At 39.5% G+C, this 15888-nt stretch overlaps 2 protein-coding genes across 4 annotated transcripts in view; one reads left to right on the top strand and one right to left on the bottom strand.

Annotated features, from left to right (window-relative positions):
• The window catches only part of LOC148532273 (activating transcription factor 7-interacting protein 1-like), a 178510-nt gene extending 176168 nt beyond the window's left edge, over positions 1 to 2342 (top strand). For both annotated transcript variants that reach the window (XM_088468040.1, XM_088468039.1), the window contains exon 16: positions 529 to 2342. In XM_088468040.1, coding sequence (XP_088324166.1) covers positions 529 to 945 — 417 coding nt within the window. In that variant the 3' untranslated portion in view covers positions 946 to 2342. The remainder of the gene's footprint in view (positions 1 to 528) is intronic.
• A 5375-nt stretch (positions 2343 to 7717) lies between these two features.
• Positions 7718 to 15888, bottom strand: part of GUCY2C (guanylate cyclase 2C) — a 150720-nt gene continuing 142549 nt past the window's right edge. For both annotated transcript variants that reach the window (XM_088468119.1, XM_088468120.1), the window contains 2 exons: positions 10294 to 10370; positions 7718 to 7892 (listed from right to left, as the gene is read on the bottom strand). In XM_088468119.1, coding sequence (XP_088324245.1) covers positions 7718 to 7892; positions 10294 to 10370 — 252 coding nt within the window. The remainder of the gene's footprint in view (positions 7893 to 10293; positions 10371 to 15888) is intronic.

Raw genomic sequence — 15888 nt, 5'->3', positions numbered from 1 at the left:
TTAGCCATTCCCTTCTCGTGAGCTGATTTTGGATCATATTTTATCAGAGTCCAACTGGAGCGCCCAATTGTATCTTGGTTTTTGCGATTGCTGTTAAATAACTTGATACTTAACGTGATGTTGTATAGAAGAGAGAAGCTTTCCAACTTTCAAATTAATTTCTAAACTCCTGGATGAGGCTCTCTATCCCCAAGGTACAGTATACCTCAATAGGATCAGAGAAATGAACTCAACGGAAGAATACAAATTCTGTTTTTATTAATATTTCACTGCACATTAAGGGGTTCATTTACTAAACCGTGCTTTTACAAACTGACGATTTTCTGTAGGTTTGTTGTGGGATTTAAAGCATTTTTTTCAATAAAGCTTAACAATAGGCAGGGAAACAAAGACTGCAACATGGTAAGGAATCATATTAAGCTACATTTAAACTCTGCTGCATAATGTGATGCACAAAATCCATAAATTCTGAAACAAAGATTTAAAAACACTAAATATATCACTTATAAAATGTTTGTTCTCTCACAGGAACCAGCAAGACCAATCCATCCAGCACCACTTCCTGAGGCTCCTCAACCTCAGCGCCTTCCTCCTGAAGCTGCTTCAACTTCTGCTCCTCAAAAACCTCACCTGAAACTGGCCAGAGTACAAAGCCAAAATGGAATTGTTCTCTCTTGGAGTGTTTTAGAAGTAGATCGCAGCTGTGCCGTTGTAGACAGCTATCACCTGTATGCTTATCACGAAGATCCAACTGCAACATCTCCTTCACAGTGGAAAAAGATTGGAGAAGTGAAAGCACTACCTCTTCCCATGGCATGTACTCTAACACAATTCGTTTCTGGTAGTAAATACTATTTTGCTGTTCGAGCGAAAGACATTTACGGACGCTTTGGACCTTTCTGTGATCCACAATCGACAGATGTTATTTCTACTCAGAGCAGTTAGGAAAGTTGAGAAGAGGCTTGCTACTACTTCCTGTTTTGGTGGCCAAAGACCTCATGCATGTAATCTAATTTAAAGAAACTACTGGGTTTCATAATGGAGACCATGTACAGCACTTGCCAGGTGTCTCTAAGTGTGTTACATTTCTGCCAAGTTTTTTGTTGTTGTGTACATTTTCTGCAGAATGAGAATTAAGCCTTTTCCCCTATTTCTTTACACTAATTTGAAAGTCTGCAAATAGGTAGATAAAAAGACATTTCACTGAAATGCAGATAATCGTGTAGGTGATGTAAATATTGTGTAAAATGACCTACTGAAAGAGGACATTGGGTAAACTCATTTGGAACTGAGAGAACTTCTCACCTTGATATTTGGTTATTGTAGCTTTTACAAAGGACAAGTATTACAGAGGAATCCAGTGTTTCATGATTTGTTCATACATAAAGACAAAACGTGTATTTGATCCCCACTGGCTGGGGACTATGACACCTAACAGTTATTTATGGTGTTTATTAATAATTTCCAAGTTGTTTTTTTGTGGTTTATTCTGATCCCCATCAATACCTTTTATATTTTTCTGTGAGTTATCTTCTGTATTTCTTTTGTGCCTTAACTGAATAGGAATGATTTCAGTATTTGATCTGTAGGTTTCTACTTTTTGATTTAATAAATCTGCCCATATCCAGGCACCAAAGAGCAATTTTAAACTTCATTGGTTTTAAGTTTCTATTCATGCTGCTTTAATTTTGTTGATTTTTTTTTGTTTTTCCCAGTCACACTATAGATATTTCTTTTTCTACAAATTACATTTTTGAATAGAAATTTAGTTCAGGAGCTGTGCTGACTTTTCTGTCCAGCACAGTCATTTACTTACAGTTTTCAGTGTTACGGTGTTTGAATATGTTTTTAAAAATAAAATAAATATTTAGTTGGTTTGGTTGCATATCTATCAATTTTAAATCTTTTCAGGAAATGTTATGTTATTATATTTGGATATAAATGCATGAATTACTTCATAAGTACATATATATTCTCACTAATTTTTTTTGTTTCAGGATAACTATTTTTGTATTAGTATAGATTTTCTCCAGCTGTAAAATGTTGACAAACTTTCAAGATAGGAAGAATAGTTTTGTTAGTTACAGTAACTCAAATTATAAGTTTGTTTTTGTGTAATGCAAACCTCATTGTATATTTTGGATGTGTGATGATATATATATATATTTTAAGCTACTACATTTGTTATTTCAACTACAGTACATAGTCAGTTAGAATTGCGTTTGGTAATGGCTATCCAGAAACTTGACATTAAGATTTCAGTATCTGGAAATTCTTCCATGATTTCTAAACTCACACTCCACCTCCAGATATAATAATCATTAGTTCTGAGCAGGTAAGTGCTGGCCTTTGAGATGTAACATTCTGTTTGCAAGAAATTGTTGCATTGTAAATAAATATTTTTTACAAATTTGCATTTTTGGGATTTTTTTTTCTTTTATTAAGTAAAACAATTATTTAAATTTGATTTACAAATCCTATAAATCATGATAGCAGAATACTTATACAAGCTGGAGTCTGTACCCATAACTAAACTCACCACATTTGTTGTCTCTCTCATATGCAAAACATGCAAGACTATAGGTGGCAAACCTTATGCTGATGTCCCCTTATTAGGTCTCTTAACCGCTGGGTTGTTTTTTTGCAGGTTTTCTTATTAGGCTTGTTAATGGGTCCAATTAAAAACTATAAATTAATGTTAACCTACACACTGTTGGTGTTACTAGTATTCTGTGCATGCATTGAGTTATATTGTTAATGCTAGATAACATAAGAAGTGTTTGATTATACACTTAAAGCTAGTAGTAATGTGGCCAAACCGTTTTATTGGTTTATTTGATTACATCTCACTTAAAACCAGGAGGCAAGAAGATTAACCCTGTAATGTCTGTTGTCACCTCTCTGCCCTGACCCTGGGTTTTATGTGGTGCAAGAGCTCCTTTAATCCCTTTATTGTTGGATGGTACTGGTCTTGTTCTCTTTCCAATATTTTTTATTTATGCAAACCTTCTTTATTTATAGACAGAAAATACAGGATAACAGAAATGTCTGAGAGGAGCATACATCAGAAATAGTCTGTCAACATTTTTATGGTAAGCAAAATGGGTAACAGTGTCCAAAGGGGATGTGCCTGCAGGGCAACAGGCGATAACCCAGGTATCAGGGGAGAGATGAGCACAAATATCAGACTGGATTGAATACTATTCTGATAAGCAAATGCTTTGAACTCCAGCTAACTAAACCAAGCCTACAATCAAGCCTTCAATTTACCCAGACACTTCGCTATCCTTTTTCCCAAATATTTAGATTTTTGGGTAGTCCAACCAGATATAGCAGGGGTCCCCAGCTGCTAACTCAGAGATAACAGGGGGACATTTGCTTAGGACACTGGGAACCAGAACCTTGTATTGGGTTTCAAAGACTGATATGTTTTGTGTGCATGCATGGGTGAACAGACAAATCCTTTCCTATTGTGTGAATTTGGGAGGGATGGATCACAAATCTCATCCAGATCTAGGCTTATTATAGAAGAAGGGCACTGCTGGTAGTAAAGAGTGTTTCAAATGGCATTAGGCTCTTAGCTGAGGCGTTCTTGTTGGTAATTTTATGAAGAATATGTGACAGCTGAGTGTAATCCAAGAAATCTCTGTCCACCATCGAAGAGCCTGAAGTTGAAGGCCCAGACAGAACTCAGCATTGTGTGCTAGTGAAGTCAAAGGGTAAAGAGGGGAGGAGACATTCCAAAAAGCGCAAATTCTTGCATTGGTGGAGGGTTCAGGCTGTTGTGAGATTCGCAGTGCGTGGTAGCTTGGGAGAACTAGCTGTATTGCTAATGGGCTGGGGGTGAAATATCTATGGCAACTCATGGTTTAGAGAGGGAAAAGGTTGCCCACTCCATAACTCAGGCCAGTAGGACCAAGTGATAGTATACAAAGAAGTTGGGCAATTGAAATCCACCTAAGTGCTAGCGCCGATATAGTTTGTTATGCTTGAACCGGTGTTTCCTCCCATGCTATACAGCTTTCCTGACAATCATCTGGACTTCCCAAAAGAAGGTGTGAGGAATACAGAAGGGAAGAGACTTGAGGAGTAACGGCAGTTGTAGTCCTCCCTAAGCCACAGGATCATTGACATGCTGTGGCCATTTAATGGAGTGGAGGGGGCGGCACCAGAGATTGTTCTTGAAACCCTTCTTGGCAAAGTCGCCAGGACCTGGCACGCAGAGAGGGGCTGTTTGGTGTGACTGAAGCCACTGCCTATGAGGACACATCTGTAGGTTCAGTTCTGTGATGGTGGACAAGGTTGCGCTTCTGTTTGTCCACACATATTATGATTGGCAGCCACCTACACTGGCGCTGCTTATCAAATTGACCATAAATAATTTGATTTGGTCCTGGACCATCAACCTGTGGCACCGTTGCAACCACTGGTTTATCATTTAACATCCTTAAACTTATATTGCAGAATTAGGAGCATTATTAAATAAGCTGTTTGCAAAAAAAAAGTGCTTAGAAAGATTTATCCAGGCAGTGAAAAAATCCGACCTGCCACAAGCTCCCTGGGATTTAAATCTGGTCTTAGAGGTATTGCCAACCACTCCATTTGAACCTTTAAAAAGGTCTCTTCAAACTGGGTTATACCCCTTTCACACCAAACTTACAACCCAGGTTATTGCAGGGTCAACCTGGGTCCTGGCTTGGTGTGAAGGGGTGAACCCGGGTTGACTGTCCAGGGGATTCAACCCTGGTCACTACCAGGATTGAACCCAACACTGACTCTTGCAATGGTGCGGTGGCAACAGTGCGACATGGGTTCTACAAACTGGGTAACACTAAAAAGAGCTGATTGGAGCTTTTGGTGCGCTCACAGATGATGACCTCTCCAAGCATCACACAGATCACACAAGCAAGCTGCATCATGCTCTCACATGCTGTGTGAAAGAGCAGAAACTGCAAAGACTTTGGAACTCCGGGCACTCATCAGCAATAATTAATGCAATGTAGTGGGCAGTCACCACCCACTTTTTATGATCTCACCTTTGTGAGCCTTAAAAATGTCCATATCTAATGACACATAAAAGTTTTGCATGGCTGACACGGGTTCAGTGTGAACGGGGACGACCCTGGAATAACCTGGGTCTGAGCAGCTGTGACAAGAGTTGGAAACGTGTTCAAAAACCTGGGTCGGACCAGGGGTTTTGGTGTGAAAGGGGTATTACAGTACTTGTTGAAGTGATTGCAGCCAGAAAAACAACTTTCCAAGAAGAAGCCTTTATGTCAATATATTTTTGATAAAGTCGTACATTGAACTAACCCTTAATTTTTATAGAAAGTAGTTTCCTAGAAATCAGGAAATTGTACTGAATTCATTGTGAACAAAGACAAAGTGGTAAATTTACTAAGAATTGAGTTTGGGTGAGTTTGAAAACTCATGCGAGTTTAGCCTGTTTTTCAAACTAGCAAATTTACGAAGACCAAACCGGTGTGAGTTTGGAAGTGAGTTTTCTCTTCTGACTGTTAAAATTACGGGGAACAAAATGAGTAGGGTTCCCTTAGGAACCAGCACCTGGCTGCAGGGCCAGGCCTGGTTTTAATCATAGGGGGGAAAAAATTGCGTAGGGGTCCCCGTATAATTAAAACCAGCACCGGACCCAAAACGGCCAGGCTGTAATGCCACAGCCCGGAGACCTATTACCGGGCCAAAGCATTACCGTGGCCAAAGCATCAGCCCAAGCCAGGGATCTCAGGGGAAGTGGGAACCCCCCCCCTGAAACCCCAGGCTTGGTCTGAAGCCCGGGGCTCTTCCCCCCCACCCCTGGGATAAAAACTATTGTATTTTTAAAGTGGAACTATAGGTGCCAGCATGCCTGCCCTTTGGAACTTGTGGAACTACAAGTACCAGCAGGCGGCCGGCACCCATACCGCCACTGTAAAATAAATAGTTAAATAAAGACAAATCACACCGTGCCTAGTAAAACTTTATTTCATACACCTACCCATTCACACATACTTACCTGCTTCCAGATGTCTGTCCCCTTCTCAAGTAGAATCCGTATGCCTGGCCCTGCAAAAAAGAATCTATACTCGCCTAGATCCTGGCGCTGCTCTTCGTAGCATCCAGGGTCTTGGTAAAACAAATAAACTAGTTACCCGAACCAGACCGGACAGATGTAAGTATATGCTGTTGCATATACTTACACCTCTTGAAATGACAGCTTACCAAAGTCAGCTGTAATTTCTCACGGGGTGCGAGCCAATCAGCGGCCGCTTTACATGTACTTACTTAATTTAAAATAAAACAAAAACATTTAACCCATTTTTTTACAGGTAGACCACACGAGCAGCCTTCACATATTTCACTGATATATGTGCAGGCTGCTTGCCTGGGTGAGCTTTGCGGAGAGAAAACACTGCCATCTCGGGGTAAGTAATTCATCTAAACTCGCAATTTGGGGGAAAAAATCGTTCTGCTTCACCATTAGAAAACTCACTTTCAGCTAAACGCACTTCTTAGTAAATTTGCGAGTTGAAAAACAGCAAACTCATCTGAGTATCGGCGAGTCAAAGTGAGTTAAAATAAAAAAAAACTCAACCAAACTCGATTCTTAGGAAATTTACACCAAAGTGTCTCTTATTAAAATAAGTTATTTCAGAAAGGGAGAGGTAGAGGAAACTGAAAGCAATTAGTGGCTAACTCATAAGACACATGTATTAAACAATATGACAATAAATGATTAAAGTTGGTGTGAACGTAAAGTTTCCGTTAGCAGCAGTGTGTATGAAACTATCATTTCTTCTGGATATCTGGCTAATTCAGAGATGGACGCAATGCGGATGTTTTGCGCAATTTCAGGTTATCCGTAATCTGCGCATGGGCCACGCTTCATTACCATTGTTTCTCGCAGTGAGGATTTTTTCATAAAGTGATTGACAATCACGGGACTGTTTGTGGGCAGCAACAGGGCAGTGGCGACTCCAATGCAGACGCATCGCGACCGCGGCATGTCTCAGCCTAAGATTGCATATCCATAAGCAGTTAAATTGGCTCCGGCGTCTCAGTTGCCAGCACCGTTCTGTGACCATGGGTTACTCAGGAGGCCAATAATCAAGTGATCTGCGGCCGATGCTGCGTCTTTGTACGCAGTCGCTTGAATTTGTCAAGCTGTTGGCGGGTGTCTCAATATAAATCCAGGCAGCTGCGACATTTTTTCGCACAGCCGCTGCATATGAATGTGGCATTGGAGTACAACTCTGAACCAGGCCCATTGTATCATCATTTCTGGCTACCTACATAAGTCAGCAGGAAGATGCAGCAGTAAACACCACAATGATTAATTAAACTTGCAATTTATTTCAGCTAATTTGTTTATTCTTAATTGACATAAAATATTTTTTTCATTATACTTATTACTATTACTTTGCTTAGTATTTACATCATTATGATGGAAATAAGGCAATTTTCTGTTTCACAGAGTTTGCTGAAGTCCCATTTGTATTTCTTTAGCTAGCTATCATTTGTGCATCATCATTGCTAATTTTGCAAATACAGTAGAAGAAGCATTTTTATTAGATTAGGATAGATACAACATTCATGTAAGATACAGTGTGGAAATTCTTCTTTAGTAGTAGCGTATGATCTGCTACCGTATTGTGACAGCATCCCTACGTCTTGACATCAGTAAGTATTGTCCTTGTGCTTTTTAGTGCATATCCATGTGTTAGAAATAAGTGCTAGGTGGGCTGCTTGTGGCTATTTGCAGGTATTCCAATGTGCCACTTCGATAGCTTGCTACACGAGTCAGTGGTCTGTCAATAAATCCCTCTTCTTCTCTCTTTTTCAAAGAGTCCTTAATCATGTCTGCAAAATCAGACTGCAGACGTTGTTGATTTTCCCTGTTTAACATATCAATATTAAAAAAATCAAATTAAAATAACATTTAGAGACCGTTCTAAACAGGAACTTAAGTAACAGATTTTATTTCCGTTCTTCCTGGGGTGTAAGAGTTTAAACACCAGGTCTTTTCAAATTAAGAGTTGATGCCAGATTATACTTGCCAACTTCTCAGCAAGGGTCTCCGGGAGGGTCCAGTGGATGAGCCGCCGAATTCCCTGGAGATTTGCCTGCTGCTCCCAGAGTCCATAAGAGCCACTCAAGATTTGAGAGTCTCCTGGACATTCCAGTATATGAAACCTGATGCATCTCAGCTATCTAGTTCTTGCCTTTACTTTTCAACTAGGTGCCTTCTCATTCCCACCACCAAGAGCAATTGTAAGTTAAAGAAAGACAACTAAAACAGAGAAAAAATGCTGTAATTTTATCTACTAAAGTTGCTATCTTTTTTTCTTCCCAATGGATTCAGCTTTTATTGCTAATTAGGACTGCATTGGAAACAATTATCGAAGATGGAAATTCATAACTCTATTGGACCGATGCAATTTTGGCTGGAAATAGTGCTAACAAACCCTGACAACACTAGGGGTAAATTTACGGGATGTGGTCAAAATTCAGACAATCAAAAGGTCGACACCAAAATATCAGCTGTCATGTCCACATGATCAAAATATCGACAACCAAAAGGTCAACATGGTCATAAGGTTCAGGGCAGTAACTAGGGTGGGGCTAGAGGTGCACGTGCACCAGGTGCCAGATTGCAGGGGGTGAAAAAAGCTGACTCAAGGTGGCTTGGGGGCTGCAGACTCAGAAAACGGCCATCCAAAAATGGCCACTGCCAAAGAGGAGACAAATAATAGAGGTCCTTACTGGCCAGGGGGGTTTATGCTCATTGCCAGGGGGTTTATGCCAGCCGTCCGCATGGACGAGCAAGGAGAAACTTCAGGTACAGGAAGGGAGGGGGCGCAAAATTGCTGCCTTGCACCGGGTGACAGGTATCCTAGTTTCAGCCCTGATAAGGTTGACAATAAAAATGTCGACAGAGACAAAATGATGACATTAAAAACGTTGTTCGACAATCAAAATATAAACACAGTTAAAATAATAACAAATCATAAGGTTGACAACCAAAATGTAGATACAGTTAAAATGTCAACAGTTATAATGTTTTGATTCCAACAGACAGTGTCCCACTCAGAGCAGCTGTGGAACCACACAGGCCAGCATGCCCTGCCACAGATTTGCTGTTAGGGCCTGCTGAAACTGCTGCAGAGCATGCTGGCATGTGTAGTTCCACACGAATTGTTAACATTTTGACCATATCAATTACAGACAATAAAAATGTCAACATAGAAATTATTGGTCACTGCACATACTGTAACCTACAGTCAAATTATAGGCAGGTGTACATGCTTTGCCCATAAGCTTGGCCATGATTATGCTAAAAACCTCTATTGATTGCAACATTTTATTGCATTTATATATATTATTAATAATTTGGAGTTGTGCACCTGAGATTTGTCTGTTTCTGTACATGCTTTGCTTGTCATTTTATTTAGTGCAGCTAAGCACTACTTTGTTTTTCATTTACTTAAATACTACTATGAAGGGGATTAGCTGCTGTGGCAATTACGGCTGTGGTATATTAATATATGCTGCTGTGGAACTACACATGCCAGCATGCTCTGCAACAGTTTAAGCAAACCTTAACAGCAAATCTGTGGTGGGACACACTGGCCTGTGTGGTTCTACAGCAGCTCTCAGTGGGACACTAGCTGTTGGAATCATAGCATTAAGACTGTAACAAATTACCTGTCTACATTTTAACTGTTGACATTTTGACACTGACAACAATTTCAAACTGTCTATATATTGAATATCTAAATTATATCCATGTCTAAATTATGTACCTGTCAACATTATGACTGTCTACATATTGAATGTTGACATAGTATATGCCGACATTTTGGTTGCCTAAATATTGTACCTGTCGGCATTATGGTGTTTATGTTTTAAATGTCTGTTTAAGAAATGTACCCAACCCATACTTACTAACCAGCTAGGCTGCGGGGTGCTGTTCCGGGAACTTGCAGGCCACATGTAGGTGCAATGGGGTAGTGATAGTGCAGACCTCCAGGCCCTGCACCATGAGCTCGCCCACCCCTAGTTACAGCCCTGATCATAGGCTACTTTGACCAATATAATTGAAATGGCAATAGAAATAAATGTTAAAGAAGCCTGGTGTATCATTTATTTCTATTGTCCTTTTAAATCTATCAGTCATAAATAGATCAAATGTTTGGTGGCTTTGAAAAACCTGCTGGTTAGTAAATATACCCCTAGGATGCAACAAACACACTTTAAAGTTTGGTTCTTGCTAATCAGATTCGCTACATGACTTACACAGATGGAGGTATAGGGAGGTTGTACTTATTGTTCTTTTCCCCAGTTAGCCAGTATGTAGTTTCTGTGCCTTTACCCTAAAATGTGCAATTGAAAAAAAATCAAACATAACAAGAATATAGACCAATGAGAGATTAATCAGCGCCACCTGGATATAGTCTATACACAGATAGAACAGACCTGATACTTAATAACACTATCCCCTTTGGTACTGGGTGTCAGCTAAAAACAAGAGATATAGGTATAGCAGTGGTGTGCTGCTATTACATAGAAGGATATTAAACAGTGAGCTTGATACACAGCGACAATAGTGCTAATATAATAAATAAATGAATATATGTTTGGTCTGTAAAATGTCAGTACAAATAAATATAATAAGATTAATAATATGTATAAAGTTTCGTCCTTCACCTAGACTTCTTCAAGGGTACCTGACGAAACGCGTTGGGAAGCTCCACTCCTGCCCTATATGAACTTGCCGGGAAATTTTAAATAAGATAAGCATTTGGCACTTTATCCTTACTTATTTTTCCTTAAATTCCCTTTGCAAAAAACGCATTTATTGCTTTTAAAAAATTCTTTATGAATTTATTATTGACCTTGTTCTATGTGTTTTCTATGTCTTTTATTCGAATAAACTTTGTACCCCCCTTTTTATACTGAATGTTCGCTTTTTATATATAATTACTTTTGATCTCATAAACCATTGACACATGGAGATTTAATAAGCACTTTTTTACTGCACAGTCACTTTTCACTATTATATTTAAGGATTATTATTGGGAATGTTATTAATTACGTTTGATCCTTGAATGGAATATTTACCTTTAAATTAGGTTTAGGAGTTATTTTTAGGATAACTAATTTTGCACAGACACTTTATACATATTATTAATCTTATTATATTTATTTGCACTGACATTTTACAGACCAAACATATATTCATTAATTTATTATATTAGCACTATTGTCGCTGTGTATCAAGCTCACTGTTTAATAACAAGAATATACTTTAGGCACAAAACTACTTAAACATTTGATTGTGATATTGCCCAGTATATTTCAGTATCTACAAACCTTCTCAATAAAAAATGCATTAGTGGCTACAGCAAGGGCTGACGCTACCATTAGACTCTGGTAGTTCTTTCTTGTTTGTTGCAGATTGTCTGCACTTGGCATTTCGGGAATTGGAGATGTGCTGCTGCCCAACAGCGATTTTCTGGTGTTCTGGTCATTGGTTCTATATTGTATCTGTCAAAACCCTTTATACATTTGTCTCCCAAATGACTTACTTTGTCTGCTGTTTATATTTGTATTTTTATATACTGCACTAACTAGCCCCTGCAAATTTTATCTTACCCTTGTAATTAATTTTGTCTCCAATAACTACTTCCACAAATAATATATTTTATTTTGATGTCTACACCATCCCTTCACAATCAATCTCCATTTCTCCAATAATCATCCAGGTTTGTCCGATTTGCCTGTACTAACCTAATTTCTCCCTTTTAAACTACAGCTAGTAGGTATAATATTTGCAATCAATTACATACACATTTTTGGTTTTCTTTCCCCTATTATTCCCCCACTAACTATTTTTCCCCAGTGAAACCTAAGACACAGAATTATCACTCAAGGCACAGGAGAACATGGGTTTTCCTACAAAAGCAAACCCCCCTCCCCACCAGAATAAGATTGTAACCATACCACTTCCAACACCCCATCCCCTCCCCAACACAAACACGCACAATGTAACAGGAGTCCCATAATCAGATGCAGGGCCCTAGAGAGTGGGGACGGTCCCGGATACTAGAGGAGCGTGATCAAATAGTAGAAACGTGGCCACCTACAAAAATTACTTAAAAACTGTGCGGAATTGCACGTTGCATAGGGGACGCGGGGGGGAGATTAATGTGATCGTTCCTCTCCCAGATAGCAGGCAGAGAGTGACTACTACTGTTTTGGAGGGAGGGGGCAGATCTGGGCCCCTCCAACAAGCCCAGGTAATTAGTAACTGCCCCCTCTCTCTGTGACCCTGCTCAGATGAGCTATGGTACTACAAAACTCTGGTGTTTACCTAAAGTGCCAAGATTTATGGGCACCTAAAACACTGAGTGACATCATGTTATTCACTTGGGGCTCTATTCGTGAAGAATAACTAAATCGTCATGTAAAGTATCATATACTATCGCATCATATCCATGTAATATATACTAGTTTTAAGGAGGGATTTCAGGAATACTTACCTTTCCTGCGATGACCTCCAATAAGCGGCCACACTGCAAACCATGTAAGCAGTGCGGCCACTAAAATACCACCAATACATAAAGTCTCTGGCACTTGTGCACATGCATCAGCAGTGCTACTGGAGGAGGACACAGCAGCAGAGATACAGCCAGGGCGCAGCCACACAGGGTTGAGATTGTGGCATTTACCATTGTCTCCTGCTGGGCTTTTCTTTCTTCTCTGAATTGCTCTCCCAATATTACAGTATGGGGAAGTGATCCTGACAGGAAGTTGGGGCACCACTGGAGATATCAGAAACTTCTCCATGGAATAACCCTTCCTGAATACAACAAAGCAGTAAAAAGACCTGTTTTCAGTGAAACAGGGCTTTTCACTACTACATTTATAGACCCCTTAGTCAGTCATGTACGGTGGGATCAATGGCTGGGGAGGCACACATGGAGATAGGTCTGAGTGCTGGGAGCCTGTCTATCCCCCATACTCACTGTAACTCTCCCCTCACTACACTAAGCTTCAGTGTCCATTGATTCTCCTACCTGCATCACTGTGTCTTCTCTTGCTTCTGCTGACTGACCTCCGATCTCTAAACACTGCAGTGTTCCTGATCACATTATACATCCAAGGTGACCATCAGTGCTCAAGGCACACCCCTCCATACTCAGAGGCATCCCTCTATTAGCTCTATTTATGTGCAGCTTACTGTCTGTGGTGTGGCCCCGCCCCCACCTCTGCAAGTACAGGTTGAGTCTCCCATATCCAAAATGCTTGGGACCAGAGGTATATTGGAATTTTATGTATTTTGGAATATTTGCATACCATAATGAGATATCTTGAGAATGGGACCCAAATCTAAACACAGAATGCATTTATGTGTTATATTCACCTTATACACACAGCCTGCAGGTCATTTTATACAATATTTTTAATAATTTTGTGCATAAAAAAGTTTGTGTACATGCATGAAATTCATTTATGTTTCATATACACCTTATACACAGAGCTTGAAGGTTATTTTATACTGTATTTTAATAATTTTGTGCTTTAAACAAACTTTCTCTACATTGAACCATCAGAAAGCAAAGGTTTTACTTTCTCAGTCATGCTAAAAATATTCCGTATTTCGGAATATTTGGATATGGGAGACTCAACCTGTAGTGTCTGACTATACAGAAGTGAGACTGAGTGGTTGCTGCCTCATCTCTCGTTTCCCAAGGAGCTCCACATAGCTGGTGAGTATTAACTATAAAAGTTATTACAATAAACAAAGAAGATGTTTATAAGTTATAAATATATTCTTTGTATTATTCTAATAATTTTTATATCAAATCTCAATAGTATGACAGGGGAGGCTCTGCCTCACCTGCCTTCCCTGAATGCATGTCCATACCCTTAGTGCTTATATATAACTCCATACTTTTGCATTTAGTGTTCATTCCATTTTTCTCATTGGGTAATAGGCAAGAGGGAGTGTGTTTACTAAATTAAACTAAGTGCAGTGCACCCTACATGCTTCTTACCAATGAGATTGCTGGAATAAACTCCTCTGGGTTAATTATAAGCTTGACATAGAAAAATAGAATGTGGGGGGCTTCACAGTGCTGACATTGGCTGCCCCACTTAGAGAAAGGAAAGATCCTGACAGTGCGAGGGTCTCCTTGGGAACCCAGGGCTTTTTCACAGACCCTGTGTACAGTGGGCTTGATTCAGCAAGGAATGCAGTTGCTAATACGCACGCAATTGGCGATTGTTGTGTTCTGTGCATGTGTTGCAGTGCACATGTGTGAACCGGCCACTGCAATCGTATTGACCATGCAGGCCCATCGCAAAGTGATTGTCAGGAAGTGCCGTTTGTGGGTGATGACCGGTGGGTGGTCAGTAAAACACAGGCGTGCCAGTGCGTTTCAATGCCGTTGCAGGGGTGTGCATAAATTATCCACTGCGATGGCCTACATAGCCTGAGGTCTCATAGCGTGCATGGAAGTTAGCAATTTCTGAGTAAGGTCAGAGCTTGTGCAAGTGTGCGTGAGGCTGTGATAGTACTCAATTGTATCGATGGTTTCGCAGTCTTGCAAAACATTACGGATGTGTGTAAGGTCAAGTGGGCGTCCTTGTGTAGTGCAGCAGCAGTTGTGTTCCGTAGTGAATCAAGCCCAGTATTCATTAATGTATACAGTATGTGTAGATATCTGTAAAGTGTTATATGCAGGAAGAAGAAGACGATCAAACTTGACTATCTAGAGGAAGTAAAAGTCGTAACAAGGTTTCCGTAGGTGAACCTGCGGAAGGATCATTACGTTGCTCCTTAAAATCTGTGCTACCATTTTTGGGCACTAAACAACTTTGCGCACCAAGTGAGGCCTTTTTTTAGCTATTGTATGTCGTCATTTAAGGATTATGGACTAATACCGTTGCTATCTATAAAGGGATCTTATTGATACATATATTCCTAAGGACACAGTTATACATTAAAGGAAGTCTTTATTAAGTAAGCAATGTGAATAGACAGCTCTGACTTCATGAAATATAATCATAAGTACTGTCAGCTAGAGGGGTCAGTACACAAACAGCCAATCAGAAGCAGACAGATAGTGCTGCTGACAGTCATCATTATCATTGCATTTTATTTCACCATCCCTCCAGCACCAGCTAGAGATGATTCCTAAAAGGCATAGCTACTGATGCACCCATGTCTATTTGTGATACACTTATATGAACATGCCACTACTTTAACAAGACTATCACTATGCCCCATTTCACCTCTCCATCCCTAAGGTGGTGCAAGTCAACAATATGCAGAAAACTATGTACAGACTTGTGAATATGCATTTTGGTGTGCATATGCAGTATGGAAATATGTACTATGTGTGATAAAAATGGACATATATCTAAGTGTAAATGAGCCCAGAATGTCAACCTTTGTACTGCACCTTGCTTCTGTGTAGTACATATACAGTATTTGCAAGTTTCTTTCTTTTTCCTTTTTATTGTTCTTTAATTAGAATAATGCATTTGTCCTAAGCTGGTCTGACCTGATATAGGCCAAAAGCATGATTAATGCAGTTTTTAGTTACAAGCACTGCTTACATTTTGTAAATGATGTATACTTAAATAAGTACCAATTTATAGGTATGGTACTTTAGCAATTACCTATAATTGCAAAATTACTATTTCAGAACGTACTTTTATAAATGCCTCATAATGTATATGTTCTGATATGAGCAAAACAGAAAACACAAATTATCTTTCTAGGCTTACTGTAAGTAGTTTCATTATTGTCTGACTCTTTTTTTTTTTTTCTTTTAGGATAGGATTGAAATAGTTTAAAGTGTGCAATAGTTTCCTATGTTT

The sequence above is a fragment of the Taudactylus pleione genome, unplaced genomic scaffold (genome assembly GCF_031769625.1).
Source record: "Taudactylus pleione unplaced genomic scaffold, aTauple2 ptg000080l, whole genome shotgun sequence".
Classification (NCBI taxonomy): Eukaryota; Metazoa; Chordata; class Amphibia; order Anura; family Myobatrachidae; genus Taudactylus; species Taudactylus pleione.
The sequence above is the reverse complement of the archived record's forward strand: the minus strand, read 5'-3'. Positions and strand labels throughout refer to the sequence as shown.